Here is a 21,878-nt window from a genome sequence, read left to right on the forward strand (position 1 = left end):
AAAACGCATAATCCCCTCCAGGAGATAATTTAACTTTTACTTAAGTACTGTTTGTTTACCCTTCCCACCACTTTTTACAACATATTAATCTTGTGAAATGTGGTGAGGCCATTTTTACCAAAAAATACTATTTTTAGCACAGCCGAAACCAATGAGACACAAACCTACAACCCTGGCACTGTCAGTGCCATGCCCTATCTTTACAGGATCAAAAGAGATGCTTGTAAAAATCTATCTGATGTGTTTATTTTACACACAAATCTCTGCCCGCGTTAAGCATTCTCTCTAAAGTATCTTGACAAGAGAGATATCAATTTTTACCACACAAGCAGGCAGCGTTTCATCCAGAGGCTGCTTTGGAATCCAGAGCGCTGCAAAGCGAGGGAGAGATCTCGCAAAGAGAATTAAACATCCTCTCATTATAGCAATGTTAAAGCGTTTTATTGAATCCCGACATCAGAGGGAATCTAATCCTGCACACAGCCAAGCTCACACATGCTGAGACTTACAGCCACACACACACACACACACAAATTCCCGGGAAAATATGCAGGTGTGCTCACGTACAGATAAAGATACACACAAAAACAACACATACACATGTACAAATGACTTTGATTCAGTTTTCAGTATATGTAAACATCCAGAGATTTTCACACATGCAAGCTAATGCACACATGAAAGCCCACAAACATCCCCCATGATAATATGGCGGTGTTAAATTTACCCCAGTGGGACTCTGCCACATGGGACAGATAATGAGGCCAGGTGTTAATTAATGTGGAGTGCGTTTCCCCTCGTCTACCGACGCCCCGTGAATCCCAATCAAGGCTGGAACGTGGTGCCGCTGATTTGCCAAGCAGTGTACTTCAAAAGGCCAGACTGGCTGTACCGCAGCCCTCAAAGGGACTGCTTTGGCGAGGGCTGCGTTCCAAAGGGCGGAGTGCTTGGCATGTGGCAAATCGAAACACGAGCACCGAGAGAAGTTTGTGTTTTGGTTTTGATCAGACATCGGTGTCAATAGAAGGTTACAGCCGTCCCCCCTGCACCCTTTGATGTGCTATTTACTGAACCACCTGATGCGTATGTTTTCATTTTGTGTGCTGGGTGCAGCCTGACACATTACACTTAAAGAAGCATTCTGATGTGTCGGAGCAAATTTTACTCACAAATCCAAACCTTAGCCTTGTTGGTATCGTAATGTATTGTTGCAGGATCAAAGCTTGACGAGACTAAGAGGCTGCTTATACGGCAACGGTTCTCTGTTGCGGTTTGGCCTTTTGTTCACACAGCAAAACATCTTTTTCTTTCTGTGATGTATTTTTTTAGAGACCTAAAGAGCTTATTGTCTGTAGTATCTCAGTAAAAATGAAATACAATTCTCTGTAGCTTTTCCAATTCCTTCTTCTGACCTTTCCAAATCATCTTTGGACCCCCAGGTTGTCGATCATTGGATTGTATCACTCAAGCAAGTTTGGGCTAATTGATTTTCACTCCTTGCAGAAATGAGTCTAAGCCAGCGGGTGTCTGGAATGATAAAAAAAGTACACAGTCATGCTTGCATGATACTGACTTGCCATTATGTGCTGTCAGGTCTCAGACGTTCATAACCCTCCAACCTCAGATGTGATATGATGGTGCACTCACAGGTCAGATGAGCAATCCTCCTGTCCTTCATTCCTCTGAAGGTCAGAAGAATGAAAAGCCTGGCTCTGTTGTGAGCCACTGCTGGCCCTGACTGCAGGTCATTAAAGCTCTATTGAGTTTCTGCCAAAGCTCTGACTCTCCCAATATCTCACCATGGCTCATCTGAGCTGTCTCTTCCATCAGGGCTTATACAGAGCCCTGAAAGGATCAACAGCCACTCCCAGTGTTCGCTGTACACTTGAGCATTCCCTCTTCTAAAAAGCCGAACGAGATCTACCTTGATATCATCCCCCCTTTTAGCTCGGCTTCTGTGTATCACCACAAACATATCATCTTCAGTTATATCGAAGTACCATGTGAGTGCAGGGCAAGGAGAGCTCGCCTTTTTGCTCAGATTGAAAGGTGAGATTTTATTGTGGTCTTAAAATGGGCATCTTGCCATTTTATCAAGTGGTGCTTCGGCTCAAATAATCATCATTTTTGTTGACTTGGATCAAGTCCCCGAACACTGAATCACAGACAAGTGATATCGCCAAGCTGTCATTTGTCAAATTGTCCTCCTCTTGTGCTCCCCATGAACGAGGATGGGCATCCGGAGGTGTGATAGAGGGGTTTGGGCCAGCGACAGGTCTGCAGGTGTCATGCGGCAGGTTAGGAGGTGTAAGGCCAAGCAGGATGATGGGCTGATTAATCCAGCAACACCTCGAGTCCAGTGGGAGAGGATTCTCTCACAGCTAGCGAGGAGTTACTGAGAGCTCAGCACAAACAAGTAGGGGAGAGTCGCCAACATTTTTCACTTGTCACTTTTTTACCCAGAGATTCTCTTACTTACACAGGTAATATTTTCTGGTAAAATACCTACATGTGTCTGCTATTGTAAACCACTTTAGGTTCTTTAATATAGAAAACAAGTCATGAGGAATTACACAGAAAGTGGGTGCTTTCTGATCTTACAAATGAAGCGTGAGGGCATCTTAATTGTAACATTACAGGATGTGACATCTGACTTCCCATGTGCAATTGCACACTGACCCATGGAGGCTCAAAAATGTAGCAACACTTGAAGTCACTAAGCTTTACAGTGTATGCTGTACCCATACCGTACATACAAGTTTTATTCAATTCAGTTTTCAATTCAATTTTATTTATAAAGCCCATTATCACAAAACAGTTTGCCTCAGAGGGCTTTGCAGCATACGACACCCCTATGCCCAAAAAGACAAAAGACAGACATAGCAGTTTCATATAGGCACAATTATAGATATACAAGTTAAGTTATCGAACTGTGTTTACAAATTTAGGCAGCTACAAATGTAAGACATGTTACAAGTGAGAAAATGGTTGTGCTTCAGCTTTAGTGTTCATAACAGATCAGAACTAGCACGCATGATATGTGGAAACTGTGCTATCTGAGAAAGAACAGACAGGCACAGACAACTGTCTGGATTTTAGCTCCACAATATGAACACAAGTTTATCTTCTAAAAACACCCCTGGATCTTAAGTTTAACTTTGTTTGTGATAAACTGGTTTTCTAGCTGCCGTGCACAGCGGACGAGTCCTGTTGATATTTCTCAGAGATGTTTACTTCCAGACGCGGGATAGATGATGTCATGATGACATTTACGTAGCGAGAGGAAATGTGCGCATTGCAACTCAACTGTGACATAATTTTTGGCAACCCTCCTCAACACACAGCTCACAGACTCATTAATGTTATGTTCTGTATGTTTTACATTAAAGCTTTGGGACCTTTAGGGTCTGTATGTGGCATACAGGTTAGGCAAAAAAAACTATGGGATTACGTTTAGTAAAACCATCATGCTTTACGTTAAAATAAGAACATAACGTGACGTAAATATGTTACGGACAGACATAAGTTACATAACTTTAAGAGAGCACTGACTTTGGGTTTCACACGGGCAGGTTAATAGCAGTATCCAGGATTAAAGTTGTGTTTGACCAACACACAAGCCTTTCCTCCCTCTCTACTCTGACTTTCTCACTCTTCAGGCTATGTCAGGTGCTCTAAGCATCAAATACTGCTACGGATGAGTTCACAGTTGGTTGAGAGCTTGATGCGTCTCATTGAGATGCCATACGGTGACTTCATCTTGATATCACATGCCATGGGGCGTATCTGACTACCTGGATAAAAAAATAGGCTATAATAAAGGATGGTAAAGCCTTGAGTTGAAAGAGAAATCCTGTTTTTTTTAATCATTTTTGTCTGAATTTTGTAGTGATTTTGGCCATCATCACTAGTGGTAATAGAATTTTTTACTCAGTTATTTGCAGAGATTAATGAATGCAGTGAGTGTGCTACAACAAAATCAAGGGACCAAGAAGTCTGATTATCATATACTGCAGGTTTTAAACAAACCCACAAGTTAGCTGAAATAATAGAATTACTCAAACTGTCCATTGTTAACACTGATCACAGTTAACAGACTGAAAATTTGGATTAACTGGTGGCCTGTTTTCAGACTTTCTAATCATATGGTCATTCATGTTTATTGCCCATTTAAATTTAATGGTATACAAGTGTTCCTCGATCTCCATAATTGCTCTGCTGGTGATACAGTGTCAAAGTTATCGTACCCAAGTCATACTAAAATGGTCTAAGGTCTTTCATATTTTAAATAATTCTATTGCAATTTCTGGAACAGTATGTAGTGAAATAAAGCTACGTCATGTAATACAAAAAGATATCATTAGAGCATTTCGGAAAGGAAATGCTATTTATGCGAGGGTACAGAGTTGCCTTCTGCATGTAAGAGAGTAAGATTAGAGAAAGACTCATCTTCATTATCATCAACTTCTGCATTGTAAGAGCACAGCCATTCATTCTATATAATCTTATTGCATGTATGTATTCCTGCACAGTATCCGTGTAAGGTTGCCGTTTGTATATATGCTGCATTTATGTAGGCAGGAAGGTTGGCGGAAACTCTGGCAAAAAACAAACTAATCAAAACTGAATGAGTAATTATTTAACTGGCCCACAATTTGATTAGTTATAATAGCTGAGAAACTGTGTTATATAATTATCATTATTATACCCTGCCAGTGTTGTGGCTTCTAACTGATATGCTTTTCAATTTGAATGAACTTTTTTTATGCTTTGGGCCTTTATACCAAAAATAAATTTCCCCCGGGACTGTTTGGTTACTGATAGCACAATATTTCCTCCTTTTTTTCCCTGAAAAAGGGTTGCACCAGTCAAATAATGTCAAGCCAAATTAATTTAGAAAGCTTTAAAATGTAAAAAAAAAAAAAAAAAAAAAGTGCATCTCAGAGTGATTTACGGAGAAACAAAGCAGTGAGCACACATCAAACTTTAAAATGTCACTGTGGTGAAATAACATGCTCGCCTTAAAAGGAGATGGCTGGAGCAGAAAACTGCAGTGGGTTCAATCTGTGATCTGAGCTTCAAGTCCAGAAATCTGTCAGCTAAACTGATTGGTTGGATTGCCTGCACCCATCCTTCAACCGAAGCTGTCGTTGGCCAGAGAATTTATCTGCCGAGCCACATCTTGTGTCAAAAGGCACATCAACGAGAGGTTACGCTTTGTCAGTCTCACAGGCCATATGTCACTCATTTAAACATCTGCCTCACATCACATCATCACATACACGTGTGTGTATGCGAATAATTTTATGATGTGTGTATTTGCACAGTTTTAGATGCCAACTGTGTGGGTTTTAATGCATTTTTGTGTCAATAGTTCAAAGATTTTATTGATATAATCATGTGCAACAGATATACTCTATGCTGTGGTTGTCCTGTCACGGCTCATCGGTTTCTATAATAGAAATCTTAAACTACTGAACACAACTATGAAATTACATCTAAATATCCACTGAGCCTTCACCGCAATCTGAAGTCCTAAATGTCCCGCATACTTTATATTCCAGTGAATGACATTTGGAGGCACATTCACAGCTCATGTCTCTCTCTTCCTTGTTCTTTTGCTCTCCTGCTGTGTGACACCTTGATATTGGATTGACCTTATAGGCTGCAGAGATCGGGGCATCATTAGCTGCGACCAGCCGCAGACTTGCTGCTCAGGCCTTCTGCACTAAGCCACTGCCCCCGGACAGATCATATAGCACTGATAGAAACCAGCTGGGCTCGGTTACACAGCAGCCATGGTGGCAATAGAGATGTCAGCAATACCAAGAAGAGACAGGCCATTAGAAGACCTTGCAGCGCTGTATGTAATGTCAAGGATGTAGACCATCTGAATGACTATCTGACTGCTATGACATGACCTGAAGGGAATATTAAACACTTACAAACCAAGAACAAACTAATACGAATTATAACGTTAAGTGAAGTATGTAAAATCATCTTATGCCACTAATGCAATGATAATATCATAGTAATGCAAATGCACCCTTTCAAAAAGAAATCAACTTGTATATATTAATATATATTGCTAATATATACTTGTATTTTATAATTTTATATCCAAACATAAGGGTTTGGGGGGTGGGAGGGATCAATATATCAAAGTATCACAATATTTGTATAACAATATTGTATTGTATGGTTACAGGGACAGCAATCAAACTATAATGAATACAATTTGAAATTCTAAAATAAAATAATCAATTGTCTATATATATATAAAAAATGCACCACATATAAAAAAATCCATTGTCCTCTAGATACATTTTGTTGCAATAAAAATGAGTTAATTTATTGCAATATATTGCTTTACTCTACATATCACAACACATTTAAAATTGCTATTATACTATATTATGCCGTATGTATCATGATAATATTGTGTCATGATTTCCACTCCTACTCAGACATTGGGATGTATCTATATAAATAAAATATAAAAATGCATGAAACTGGCCGAGAAGCTGTTACTAACATTATATCCCTGACAACAAAACACTATATTGTAAAGAACTACTTCACTGGTCCATGATTTTGCAAATGTATTCTACTGCACCTTTAATATTTGTGTCCTTGTACTGGTTCTTTTTTATGTGGACATAAATAAATTGTTAAAATATGTGCTGAGGAGCCGGGCCCCGCCCACAGAGAAACTTACAGAGGGTCAGCGAGGACAGAAGCCGTGCGACCAGAAAAGACAGCAAAATGTCTCTCAGGCTGGATTTTTTCTTTTCATTCGGCTGAGGCGCTGCACCCAAGGCAAAACCCAGCTGTTTACTCTGGCATCATGTTGGCTAAAATTTGGGTGACAAACAGGTATATTAACAGAAAGGTAACCTGGTGCAATCTATGGACATGACCTCATTAACTTCTGCTGGCCTTAAATCGATAATGTAATTATTGTGACAGACCTACATACAAATAAATGGGTTTTTTTGTGAAATAATTACATCATCAGCACATTACATTTTCTTTAAAAGTGACATTACAATTACTTCTAACTTCAATAATAATCCAGGCTAAATTATTCTCTCATGGCCACAATTCTTTTGTAAGGGTTGGTCACATTTTTCTATTGGTCGATATCTCATTTTGGTACAAAACTCTTGTTTCTTTCTAATTCTCTGCTGACCGTATCCGTCTCCCACAGCCATGATCACAGGTAAAGGATCAAGCTGAGAGGGCTTATTGTTTTTCAATAGCCGCCCTGCGGCAGAATACTGAAGCCCTGGGTCTTAAATGACCACAGAAGGTATTGATCTTCATAAGGCACTGTTTTTGTTGTTAAATAACCACCACAGGAAATCCGATAAAAGGTCCAGACCTTTGTCCAAGTCTCTGTCAGTCCCCCTTAACTGGACTGTGTGAAACCATTCCAGTATGGTGGGCTTTACTGGGAGAAAGTAAATACTGTGCATGCCACTTAATGTTAGATTGGGAAAGCGCCTTCACATTATTGACTGTTGTTAATGATGGAAGAGGCTTTTATGAGAGGTTTGTCCTCAGCCAGCCCCCATATGTGAATAGTTAGAATGATCACTTCCCTGAAGGCCCGAAGTCGAGTCAGGCAATGAGAGAATGATTATGGATCAAATTTATGACTACTGGTCTCTGAACACTTCTTCTGCTGGCGTGATGAAGCACATTTCTCTCCTTTTAATGCTTCTATTTATGCTGCTTCTCACTGTTCAGCCGGGAAATTGTTTTTCTCATTAGCCACGGGACGCTTCGGTCCGACTTCTTTATATCGTCTGTAAATAAGGCTCCCATTTCGGGAGATGCAAAGGCAGCCACCCCGCTGCTCCCCTGAACCTTACCGTGACCACAAATGAAACAAATATGAGTGAAAATTCATGCTCTTGAATGACAACAGGGAAATCACTCTCTCTTACACCGTCTGTGTATCTCTCCCTCCCTCGCTCTCCATGAACCGCCAAGGTCTAAGCTCGGAGCAGACCTCCAAGGCTGTTCAAGCACAAGCAGGGAATATAACAAGTCTCAGCATACATCATTGGCCAACAGTTGACACAAGAACAATTTATCATCCCAGTGGCCAATCTCAGGCAGCCTGCGTCCTCCCTATTTCCCCTTAACGCTCTTTTTTTTTACATCTCTATCTTTATTTCCACTTTCAGTGTGGCCTTTCAAGCAACATGTCGGCTTTGCATGTGTGTGGGCGTGCGTGGGCGTAAAAGAAGAATACTCTTAGCAACAGAGATCTTAAAAAAAAACACACATACACAAAAAGGTGCACTTGTTTTACATTCTTTCCTCCTCCCACTCTCTCTGTCATGCTATCTCTCTGTGTCTTTCCAGCATAACCCTTATTACCCTCCTAATTGGATCATGCATGCTCCTTTGCGTCAGCTGGGCGAGCCTAGTGACCCACAATCCCTCAGTCTTGTTCTACCTCATCCCATAGTTATCACGTCTACTGTAGTTGAGGAGCTGATAGAGTATCACAGTCCCACAGGAAATAAAATGGAGTGAGAAGATCGGTATCTAAGTCATACATACATCTCCCTGTGAAGAAGATAAAGCATCAAATACATTTTTTTTCTTTGGCCGAGAGGAATTTAGGGTCTTTACTCAAAGACAAAAAGCAGCCATTGGTCTTTTCAAATAAAATATAACTGCGTCTGCTTATCAGTATTCCTGCCAGTGATCTTCACTCGACAAAGTGGCAGTCTCCGCTGAATGCGCCGCAATACCGGCGAGATAAGCGAGTAATGTTGCAGATAGCACTGTTCTCACCTTTAGATAATTTTGCGTGTAGAGTGTCGGATGATTGCTGATTATCGAACCGCTTTACAGTTGATCTGAATCTCATCTGCACTTAACCTCATTGTTCCTGGAGCAGAGGTGAGAGGAATGTCAATTGGGAGTGTGTCTTGTGCTCTCCTGGCTCGGTTTCAGCTCGCTCGCGCTCTCTTTCTCTCTTTGCCATTCACTCACACACACATACACACACTCACACACAGAGGGATACATGCTGCATGTGCACACACAAGCAAACACATTCAGAGCTCTCTATCCTTCTCACAAACAAACACAAACACATCAAGAGCTCCTCTTTCTCTCCGCTAACACGCTCGCACAAACACCCAGACTTGGTGGATGTCTATGGTACAGAGCAGACGCGGGCCCATGAAAAATGCATGTCCCTTTGCGTGTTTCATAAGAAACACTCATCGGGATTCCATTCCCATCTCACTTGAAACACCACACAGGAATATCAATTACAGTGGCAATTTGGGTGGCAGTGTAGGCTGGAATGGCGCTGAACGAGAATGTGGGATCCACGGTGTCATCGTAATGAGAGGGTCACTGTCTCCAGCGGCTCTCAGGCCAACATTGCTTGCGCAGATTATAAAATACACGTTGGTCTGAATGTGACAGAAGTGCTATTGAGTACGGCGGTGGAATCATGATGGGATGGCGAGCCGGCGAGGCACTGGAAAAGCAAATAACCTTTTGAGGCAAAGTGGAGCAGCAGCCGACCTGAGAGATGCTTTAGGGTTTGTAATTGTGAGGGTGGGACTCTTAAAGCAAGCTGCTTTATAACTAACAAGTGTTCTAGGATTCCACTTTTATGCTGAATAGTTTATGCAAAACTAAATATTTAACTACCTTTTTGACATTTCAACTGCTGAGCTTCCCTAACTCAAACTACAGGGCGTAGTTTGTCCTTGGTTTTATCGTTATTGGTCGTTTTTATTGTACAAAACTGTTCCTGCACACAGATAAACTGAATGAAATTTCAGATATTTTCAGCCTTGATTTCAAATCTTTCACCACCATTAATCAAAATTTTATTAGTTTGCTACCTACTCCACAGCTAGCAGGAAGAGCTGCTCTCTGATACAGTCCAAAGGAGTCAACAAGAAACTCATGCATTCAAACAGAAAAAGCAATTAAATCATGCCCTAAGCCTTACCAGCAGTTTGTGAGACACTAATTTTATGATCTGGCTCTCAGGTATAACCATTTTCATTCCTTAAAACAGATATTATGATTTTGCTTATATAACGGTGTACATATACACTCCTGATATATGAATGCAAAAAATCTAAAAAATCTTCAATTTAGGCTTGGGTAGTATCTGTTTTTTCACACCATTGTACCTTCCTGAAATTTTTGTATTTGTGTGCTGTGTTTGGAAATTAAGTCAATAGTAAAGTGCCAAAAACTGCAGTTCATCAACTGGCCTCTTGATGCTGGCTCCAAAACATAGTCAATTCGCATAGACCGCCCTGCTAAAATCCCAAACTTTACAGCAGAAATAAAAATGTTTACAGCCTAGTACAAAAACATCAACCAAAACAGTTGTAGTTAGTCTTTTTAGTTGGCGGTTTCTCCACTCCTAACAATCACTGACTCTGGTTTGATTGAGATAAAACTTAAAATTACTTGGTTAGATGTGAAAATGACCCGTTTTTCTAAGCAGTTTCGCTCTGTTGTTGTGGGCTGGCTGTTTACAGTCCTGTAATGTAATCCCCATCACCATGTCTATCATATCAGCTGCCTGTGCCACCAGTAGATACTGACCTCTGGTGACATATGTGCAATACATACAATACATTCTCTATAAAACACCTCTTTAAGTTATAGAGAGACAAGCTTCTGTAATTTGGACAGTACTGAAAATCATACCAAAGGGATATCATAATAACCTGGTGATACCCCAATACAGCTCAAGCTTACTGCAATTAATAGTTTCCTGTTTCCATAATATGAAAAAGGATAGTAAAATAAAAGCTACTTGTCCATTGCCATTGTATTATCATATCAAGGAATTTATGAAAAATTCCTTATACCTTTGGATTATTGGTGCCTTTTTTACACAAAAGAAGCAACACTGACTCAGATGGCAAGAGTTCAACAATTAACAAATGCATTGCAGTGTTATGATGATATAGTTTTTGAATAATATACTATTTCACTGGATGCACATTTCTCTTTGTATAGCATGGGCTTGTGAGGGCCTGGGCAATATATTGCAATTCTATCAATTAATCCTGGTATAAGACTAGATATCATCTTAGATTTTGTATATCCTAATATTGCAAATGTTGTATTTTCCAGGTTTTAAAGGCTGCATTACAGTAAATTTATGTAATTTTCCAAACAGACTGTTCTAGCTGTTCTATTATTTGCCTTTAGGCAAGGAAAGGCAGGTTTATTCATACAGCACATTTCAGCAACTAGGCAATTCAAAGTGCTCTACATAAAACATCAAAATGCATCGAGACAGTGCGAAAGCAACACAGTATAAAAGGACATTTAAATGCAACTGATAACTTAATTAAAGACCTAGAGAACTGTAAATATAAACAAGCAAAAAATACTAAAACGGGTATATAATATAAAAATAAGAATAACAGTGTAGTTTAAGAGATGAATACATATTTAATTTAATAGATGGCAGTGGAAATTATATTTGCATTACTGATTATTATTTACTAAAAACTAATTGTGTAAATATCTATAGCCCTTCAATAATGTTGCAATATTAATATTGAGGTACTGGGTAGAAAATATCGTGATATTTGATTTTCTCCATAATCACTCAATCCCAAATATTACTCCAAATTCAAACTTCTGAATTTTGGATCTTGAGCTCTGCAAACATTTTTTTGTAACAACTAACTAAAATTAGTCATTGAAATTGGTACCTCTACAACATCTACGAGACGCACCGAACGCATTTTAATAGCCTGATTGCAATGTGCACTTATATTTGTGTATCCTTTTTGTTTTGTCTTTTATAGGAGAATCCTTATATGTGCAACAATGAATGTGACGCCACCACTGAAGAGCTGGCTCATCCTCCAGAGCTGATGTTTGACTTTGAGGGTCGCAACCCCACAACGTTTTGGCAGTCGTCCTCATGGAAGAAATACCCAAAGCCCCTCCAGGTTAACATCACGCTGTCATGGAACAAAACCATCGAGCTGACTGATGACATCGTACTGACCTTTGAATCAGGTCGACCTGAGCAGATGGTCCTGGAAAAGTCGCTCGACTACGGCCGGACCTGGACCCCATACCAGTTCTATGCCACCGACTGCCTGGATGCCTTCACTATGGAACCCAAAACGGTCAACGACCTCACCCAGCGCACCCTGCTGGATATCATCTGCACTGAGGACTACTCCCGAGGCTACGTGTGGAAGAATGACAAGACGGTACGATTTGAGATAAAGGACCGCTTCGCCCTGTTTGCCGGGCCTCGGCTACACAACATGGCCTCGCTGTACGGCCAGCTGGATACCACCAAGAACCTGAGGGACTTCTTTACCATCACCGATCTGAGGATTAAGCTGCTGAAGCCAGCCACAGGAGCCACCATGGTGGATGAGAATAACCTGTCTAGATACTTCTATGCCATCTCTGACATTAAGGTGCAGGGCAGGTAAGAACCATTTATATTTCCAACTGTTTTTTTTCTTGAATAGACTTAAGACTTGAAGTTTAGCTGCTTCAGCAGCTTTTTTACAGTCTCAGTTTGTATAACCTATTTAAAAAGGTGCTGAGTGTGCTGAGAAACAAACTAAAGTTATGTTTACATGCAGTGGTTTTCACCAAAAAACACTGTGGGTATCCTTCAGATCTAAACAAACATGTTGCATTCAAAACCTTCCTCATAAAACATTTATAGAGCAGATTTTATAAAATTCTAAACCGTGGATGAGTCATGTTTACCTCTTCTTCTTTTCTTCTTCACTGCCTTTGTGCATTCCTGCACGGCTTTTCACAGTCAACAAAGTCCCAAAAAAACAGAAAACCAAAGTGAAGGTCTTTCACTAAAGAGGCTTCAATTTTTTGTAAACTAAAGCTGGCATTTGTTGAGGCAAATAGTTTGTCAAACAGCAGTTTTGCTCTAAGAATCTGTATCAATACTCCTCAGATTCCCGTAGAACTCAACATTGGAAAAAAAAACAGATCAATACTGACAGATGTCATGGATGGACTAATATATACATATATGGACAGATAATATGCAGCACCATTCATTTGTTAAAAAGTGCCAACAGTTTGCAGGTTTTCATTCCAAACAAGACAAAACACACTGATTACTTCAAATGGTATTAACCAATCTACTTTTTCTGTATTTTGTGACAAAATTACTTCTTCTCTTTAGAGTCGATTTCTGGTATCGCTAATCTGGTCTGATATACAAGCTTAAACCAGTTTGATTTTGTGCAAACCGGCTGAACCACATTAGTCATTAAGTTCTGGCATAATACATATTACAAAGTCGCCTACATCAGCAACCTGTGATAACAGCATCAAAACACTTAATCTTATTTGTCTAATGTTAGTAACAAGCAACAATGTGATCTTCATACTAGTTAAATGTAATGTCTGTTTATAAACTGACTAACAGAGCCACTACTGTCTAACAGGCCATGTGAAATTTATTAGCAAGCACGGGCAACACAAAGGAGATCAAGTTTCAGTAGAGGTCAGAGGGGGGAGAGCAGTGCACGTTGTGTTTGTTTGCTAAAAAGTTTTTTTTTGGTTTTTTTTGAGGTGACATGAGGAGGCTTGGCAGAGTTAGTCTCTCAAGAAAACGAAAGGACTGTGTCAATATAGCAACATTTTAGATTTGAAGACGATGAAGGACGTGTCTTCACTGTCCATAGGCAGCAAGTGTGCCATTTTGAGCTGAAGTAGGCTACCTGCTAAACACGGCAGAGTTAGTTTCTCAAGAAAACTAAAACTGTGCCAATTTGACAATATTTTAGATTTGAGGTCAATGAACGAGGTGTCCTGACTGCCCATGAGCGACACAGCACTGCCACTTTGAGCTGGTCTTTTTCTATTATATTTCTTTGACTTGCTTTGAAAGCTTTGCAGTGGACGAGGAATGGCTGATTCATTATGGTGATATGAGAAATGATCTGCCGGATACCTCCTAATTTCACTATAAAAACCTAAATCGCCCATGTTCTTAGACATTTCTGGTTTGCAGTTAGGACACAGCATATATATGTTCCACTCAGGAGCAGCTGCTGAGTCAAGTGAGACATCAAGCGGTTTGATGTTTGAGTCACTATCAAACCCCAGTTTTTCGACTTGTTCTGATGATCTGGTCTTGGCACAACAAAGCATATATGTGTTGTTTTTCCTTTTCTATAAAGAGATATAAAAAATGCTGGTGCTTATGATTTTAGAAGGCACCATCAGCTGGGCAGAAATGTTAACGTGCCGCATTCTGATCACGAATGAAAGTCACTGAATGCACTTATGTGAGGATACCGAATTGAGTGAATTGATAAATTACATTAATGATTGAAAATTAAAAACGCAAAGGAAAGAAACTTCAAGGCCTCCCTTCCTTTAGCCTAAGTCTTGCACAATTTGTACTTGTAAACACATGGCAGCCAAAGTAGTCAGGTGACCCAGAGTTAGTTCATCTCAGCCCAAAATTCTGTTTCTAAAATGAGTTTGAATCAGCATGAGCAGATGCTGAACTCTCCTCTCCTAAATTACTTATTACAACCCTAACTTGACAAGGACAGAGGGCTGGGATTGCCTCCTGAGAGCTGTGGTGAAGAGAAGAGTTTTAATGCCTGTTTCTCTGCATTTTTTATTGCAGACACACATCAAGATTCCACAGACATCCCATAATCCCATAATATGATATTACGATTATTGGGTCAGGTAGCACATAAAGTCTGGATCTGTGAACTTACTTAGTGGTTATATATTATCTCTTCAAACACTGTTGTCAGTTCAGCTGAATGACAGAGAACTTTTCTTTTGATAAAGGCAACTTTTAGATGATGATATGAACGCATTTACATCATCAAAAAACTTTGTAACGTTTCTCATTGTAATAAATTAACACTTAAAAATACTGCCATTCGCAACTGATACACACATTGCACATCGCCATACACACAAGTCCCCTCAATTGCGGAGTGAAGAAGAATGTAGCCAAAAAGTTTAAGTTCTCTGCTTGCCGTTACGTTCAGGTACATTACCATTAGCTATAGAAACAGACAGCTTTACTGGTCTCCCTGAAGAGAAAAAAGACTTTATGTGATTTAGGTGAGCTTGGAGATGAAGTCGATTTCATATTTTATCGCTCATTATATGATGATTTAAGGGCTCTTTTTAGTGAAATGTCCTCAATTTGAGTTTTTCTGGATGAATGGTTTTAAGAAACGTGAGCTGTGTTTTAGGAGAGAACCTTTTGTGTGGCTAATTTCTATTTCAATAGTCTGGGTAAGGAGACAAAGTTCATGTTAATGAGAGGTTATGTAATAATAATTAAAAACAAACTAGAATTAATAGAAAGCACATGATATATATTTTTAGTTTCATCAAAATTGTGTTAAATGATGTTTTGCAACTTGGAAACAGCTGAACAATCTATAAACACAACATGGACGTTTTATCAGCTTAGAAAGTCCCAATGGCAAATTTATTAGCTAATAGCAACTGATTTCATCATATGCAAAGCAACATTAGCATTTATTTGGAGTTGTGTTCCCAGCTGATAAATTTAACTTTCACTCTCCTTTTATCTGTGGTTTGGTTTCCATCCACTCCTGAGGGAAAAAAATCAGACTTTTTAGCAGCTAATGACTCACTAACTTTGTCTCTCAGCCATTCAGTGCTGAGCAGGCAGTCTACAGAGCATGTGTATCCAATTTTATAGCTTGAAAACACTGATGATAAAAACATGTTTGGAGACCCAAAAACCAAAACAACAACCCAAAAAGACATTTAAGAGGTTTGTTCAGCTGAGGGAGATATAACATTGGTTGTATCACTTCAAGCATCCCCCTTGACATCACACATGCGACTTTTATCCGTTGTTAAAGGACCAGTGTGTAAGATTTAGTGGCATCTAGTGTTGAGGACTGCAGATTGCAACCAGCTGGAACTTCTTCCAGTTAGAATTCCTCCAGTGTTCATTGTTCAGAGGGTTTTCACTGAAGCAAATATCAGCAGAGGTCTCCTCTTTTTAAAACAAACAAACTGGGTGATTTAAATAGTGAAAAACACTTCATAAAGCAGTTTCATGCGAATACGCATTTTCTCCAATACTGTTTTGCATGTTGGAAACGGGCTGATTGATCAGCATTTGCTGTGTGCTCAACTTTTTTTCTCAGATAACTTATTAAAACACTGAATAAAGCTGTTACAGGTTTAAAAAATCTGTGTTTTACCAAGTTCTGGCTACTGCAGAAACACAGTAGTGCAAAATAACAATCTCAGTAGGCAAGGACCCCCTCCCTATGAAGATATTTAAATATTAGGGCTGTGCCCCACTCAGAATTATTAGTCAAATCAGATTCGGCAGTTTAATACGACTATTCTACGATTCTTTTTTTTTTTCATATGTATTAGTGCAGCTTTAAAAAAAGGGAATTTATTTATTTTGCTTCTTTGAATTAGTCTATAAGTCTAGTAATCCATACTCTATATACAATAATGTTTTCTTATTTTTCAGATTTTAAAACCTACATTTTCAGTTCATTAAGAAGGCTTCCTCTGCATGTCATTAACACAGCTTGCAATGTTGCAGCGTATGATACATTCATCAGTGAGTGATCAAAATGCCTCTGTGATTTTCCGGGAATGGAAACATTGTCGTTTCATGATGCATGAAAACGGCCCACATGATGGTCGTAAAGCCTCTACAGCTGCTCCAAATGGGACCTGTGTTGCTTGCTGCAGTTGGTTTATATGAGGATAACTAGGTTGGTAATGACCCATCAGATGGGCCCTCGGTGAATTCAAACAGTTAGTCCCTAATTAGGATTCAGTCGACTTCAATGGCAGATTAGAACCATTAGCACGTTGGCTAATTGGTAGGAGACTAATCTTGTAATTAAGAGCATTTGCAGCTGATTAAATGGTAATCATCAGAGACACATCAGTGAAACGTGCAGACATTCAGAATTGCAAGGCCGTGGTTCCAAATTTAGCCTTGCCCTGTTTAATAATGAGTAGATTTATGGCTAAATGTACGAGGTTTCCCTTTTGAGCCTGCTGCAGTTTGTGCTTTAAATAGCACATATTTGCAGAAATCTCAAGTATCTTTTTATCATCTTCACAAAATGTGAACAAATCAGAACATGAGCTGTCATCACTGGCAAAAAAAAAAAAAAATCAGACAACACTTGATGTTTATGATCACATGCCACAAGTTTTTCCCGACAGAGGCGAGTGCTTCTCAGCCCAATCAGAGATATACACGTTCTGCAGTCAAACACACCCTTCCAATATTCACACTCGTACTGTAAACATGAATTGATGAGTTCTGAATTGCAAGACATGCTACCCACTACAAAATAGCATCTCCTACCAATATCTTATTTTGCCATTCATTAGAGAGAGTGGCAAAAGGTTGGATGGGAGGAAAATAAGCTATTTTGCCCAATTTTCCATCCTGCCCCTGGGCATCAAATTCAATTTTCCACCAAAAGTTTGCAGTGAGAAAGAAAAGAAAATAAACATACGATTTCTGTCCAGAGGTGGATCAGTAACTCACTTGAAAGAGGGTGATGGGTGGGGGGGGCGGCTGATTAGAGTTCCCACCAGCCTCTGCAGCCTTCTGGCTACAACCATATGTGAAAGCCTTATCGCAGAATGGCCATCCTGTCTGAGAATTTCCAGAATGCTCCACAAACCCTGATTAACTCATACACAGCTGAATATTTGCAGTGTCAGGTAACCTGCAGATATGTTCACGAATGTCACAGCTCTGAATCAATGGTAAGGGTGGGCGAAATATTGAATATACTCAATGTATTGCAGTTTGTTTCAAGTGCAATATATAAAATTACTATATTGTGAGCATCGAATATGAATTGTCACGTTAGTTTTTTTTTAAGCCCCCGGCATGAGACTCGGTCTGCATTTTGGTTCTTTTGCTCTCTCCAACAGCTTTCTGCCTCTCTCTCTCTATCTCTCTCTCTCTCTCTCACACACACACACACACACACACACACAAAGCTGGGCTTTTGCAGAGCTCAAGACCATGACTATCTAGTCACATTTTCCCACCATGTAACACTTGTGAGACGTGCATTAATATTTGAACTGGAGAGAACTTACAGTGATTAAATCCTTACGTTTATTGGCACCGCAATAACAGTCTTACTTAATGAGTGGTAGTGGCGGTAGTGTGTTTTTGTATCTGCAGAGCTCCAATTGTGACTTTTTAGTCCCATTATGCAAACATGGAGCACAAGTACGACTTAAAAATCATTGCAATACATGAACTGGAGAGCTGTCAGTTTGTTTCCAGCTCACAGTGAATTAATTCTTATGGTTAAAGGCACCACGGTAACAGTTTAAGTTTCTGCTAAAACGCTGACATCCAAATGTTGAAATGTTGACCTGAAGCTTCAATTAAACAGCAAAACATAAACACTTCTGGCTTTCAAAATAAAACCACCATGGGTTTCATTTTATTTCATTTAATTATTACAATACTTTAACTTTACTATAACTGTACTTTATTTAACGTCATTATAACAGTGTTTTATTAAACTTTATCATAACAGCAGTTTGACTTTACATCTAACATCAACTAACTAATTATAGTAGCTACTTAACTTAATTATAACTGTAGTTCATGTAATAATTTTGTATTTTCATAGTTTACAATAGTTAGCAGGTATTGCAATATAGCCTGAAAATATTGTGATATTATTTAAAAGCCATATCACCTAGCACTAGATAGTGGCATGCTTTAGAAACATCATAGTTTTTCCACAATGATCTGTGAATGTTTTTGCCTCATTTTATACTTTTATTTCAGAAGTGACATTATTAATTCACTGTGTTTAAGCGCTTTGCAAAGATAAAAAGCTAAAAATTAGTCACAAATGGATAACTTGTTTAATTTGGGGAAAATGTTATCAGGAAAATCAATCACAGAACAATTTAAGTCCCTTAAAATTGAGATAAAAGCAATGAACTTTTTTGAAGATCATTTTGTCACTTGCTTATGAGTGTGTCATAGTATCAGGAATAACTATTTCAACTTCTTGTTGTCACTTTAAAATACAAATTCAAGAAAGTTGCAAACCAGAGAACTTTCAGCAATCGACAGTGGAAGATATACCAGTATGTTCACCAGTATCCAAGAATTACATTCATACTGGATGATTCTGCACCTCATGACTTATGACCAAATGCCAGCGGTCAGCACTAATGAAGAAAGCAGAGAGCCCTCTGAGGATTCAGGCAGTAAGTAAGGGTGTGCAGGTCAGGGTGATGGGTTTTCAAATACGAGACCAGATTTCATGAACTGCCTGCTTTTTCATATCCCTTTCAATAACACACACATCTTGCAAAGCCATTATCCGCTGCAAACCTTCTGCTCACTGCGACCCCCGCTCTCTTTCACAGTGAATGAAGCAACGTAAATATGGTGATCGATCACACACTTCACATCCATCTAGTGTTGCCATATTGCATCAGTGTGGAGAAAGCTGACCCTGAACTATACAAAGTTGTGCAGGTATCTACAGTGAAACTTCCATTAACCCCTTGCATCAACAGTAAATCAAGTTGAACCCCAGCCATACATTAATCATACTGTAAATGCCACGCACAGATAACGTGGGAGGACTTCTTCTTTTTTATGTTGCCATTTAATATAAAACACATTTCTCATTTAACCAAGGGTTGGGGTGATATAGCCCAAAATGTAATCACGGTAAGATGTTCATATCAGTCAGTATCAATAAATATCACGATAAATGTTATATCATTATTTTTTAAGTTTAAAGTCTGAATTTTTGCTCCTTAGTCTAAGAAAACATACAGTTTATTGTGCAGGATTTCCAAAAAATGTATTTATGTGTGGCAGGCAGCCACATTAAAACATCTGCCTCACATAAAGATTTTCGAGCAATATTGTAATATCTATACTGTGTCACTATTCATTGCTCAACACTCTCAGAACACTGAGTGTACTGTTGTAACAGGTGGAGCAAGAGAACACCAGCCACAGTGAAAATTAAACTTAACTGTTCATTGTGCTGGGTCTAAAAGTTTACATTCACTCAGTCAGCACCCTGCTTCACCTCTTTTTCATTGATCTGATCTGCTCTGACCAAATTACCTGATCAATTTTCCACGCCGCAACTCAAACTGTTGCTGAGGGTTATGAATAGCTCATGAGTTTTGCCTGTGCTGCATTAAACAGACCCCAAATCAGAATTTAGAGAGGGGACAGAATGATAAAAAGTGGACATATGCATGCACACACACACACAAAAAAAAGGTGAAGCGCATTAGATGAATCAGCTACACAAGTATCTAGTGTAGCTAACATTATGAGGCAAATTCAGTTGTTGGGTAGCTCAGCACTGTTATCCGTAATCAAAAAAATCTGACTATAAACAACTTTATGAGCGTGCTGAATGTTGCAACGTTATAATGTTACTGTTCACACTAGCTTGGTGGCTGGGCTGGTCTCATCTTCTTCCTTTACTTCCTCTGTTTAATGATGAGTAGCAGTTGATGTCTAAGGTGCATTAATGCCATCCATCTACCGGCATGGGGTGGTTTAATCAACTGGAACATTTATCCAGCATTTCTAATATTTTCATCCAGATAGATTATATCAAGATTATCATCATGATCATTATACGGTTATGCAATACTATGCAATATTATTATTAGGGCTGTAGACAATTCATAATTATGCCAGTCAAACTGGATTTAGAAGTTCAATACAAATACTCGATGATCCGTTTTGTTCTCCGTACAATATTACAAAATAAGTTTGAATGGGCTTAGTGTGACTGCAGCACTTGCATAATATAGTAAACAAAGTTAACATCGGATTGCAAATGTGCAACAACATTTTTTGCCAATACTAGATATCACCAAAAGCCAGAGACAAGAGTAGTGTGAAAGTCAAAAGCACTCACTCAGCAGCAAAATCTGGTGACCAAAATGTTCCCTGAACACTGCACACTGCACAGTAAAGTATGACTGCTCAACTAGCAATCCCAGACTGAGGGTCTCCAATTGATTATTCGAATCTCCGACTGTCAAGGGGCAGCCCTAATTATTATATTTCTTGTCTAGGGTAGGATTTAATATTTAGCCCCATTAAAGCAAAAAAGTGTCAACGCAAGGCATGTTAAGATGTTTCATTTTTGATGTGGCTGATGTTGCTGATGTGGCTGAATGTGTATTAATTAGTATTCATAACTTCATGTGTCAGTAGTAGTCAGACAGAAGGCTCAGAAAACTAAGAGCTGTACTTGATGCCATGACCACTTAAACTATTGCAATTAATTTCAACAAAACAACAAGCATGTTGAAGTATATAAAACAGAAATATTAACACTTTTCCTCTGTGAGTCTGCTGCACAGGTTTACTGAATGAAGCTTATTATCTGAAGGCTCTTGGCAGTCATTGTGAGAAATGTAAGAAATCCCTAAATTAAATGCCTGAGGCAGGTTGAAGCACAGCCAGCACACCAATAAAAGCAAATAACATTTCATTCAGAAATAAATCCCAGGAAGCTCAAGATGCCACACATGACATCATAAAAACACCAGAGTAGATTTTGCCTTTAATAATCTAAGAAAAAGTTGATAAATCTGGCTTCACACGGCTCAGAATCACATTGCACTGAAAATACTGGGACAAATCCCCCTGTGAAATGATCTTGTATGATAGAGAAGACATGAGGAAAAGGCAGAAGGGGGATTATTCTTTCCACCTCTCCTGAGCAGAGTCGTGTGTGGCGGGGCTGGCCGGGCTATTGATTTCTAATGTTATTCCACATCAACGGAAAACAAAAACCTTGAACCGTGCAGGC

General features: G+C 39.2%; 1 protein-coding gene across 3 annotated transcripts in view; it reads left to right on the forward strand.

Annotated features, from left to right (window-relative positions):
• LOC121951725 (netrin-G1-like) overlaps positions 1–21,878 on the forward strand; it is a 79,561-nt gene that overhangs the window by 24,679 nt on the left and 33,004 nt on the right. For all 3 annotated transcript variants that reach the window (XM_042498176.1, XM_042498175.1, XM_042498177.1), the window contains exon 3: positions 11,832–12,475. In XM_042498176.1, coding sequence (XP_042354110.1) covers positions 11,832–12,475 — 644 coding nt within the window. The remainder of the gene's footprint in view (positions 1–11,831; positions 12,476–21,878) is intronic.

The sequence above is a fragment of the Plectropomus leopardus genome, chromosome 12 (genome assembly GCF_008729295.1).
Source record: "Plectropomus leopardus isolate mb chromosome 12, YSFRI_Pleo_2.0, whole genome shotgun sequence".
Lineage (NCBI taxonomy): Eukaryota > Metazoa > Chordata > Actinopteri > Perciformes > Serranidae > Plectropomus > Plectropomus leopardus.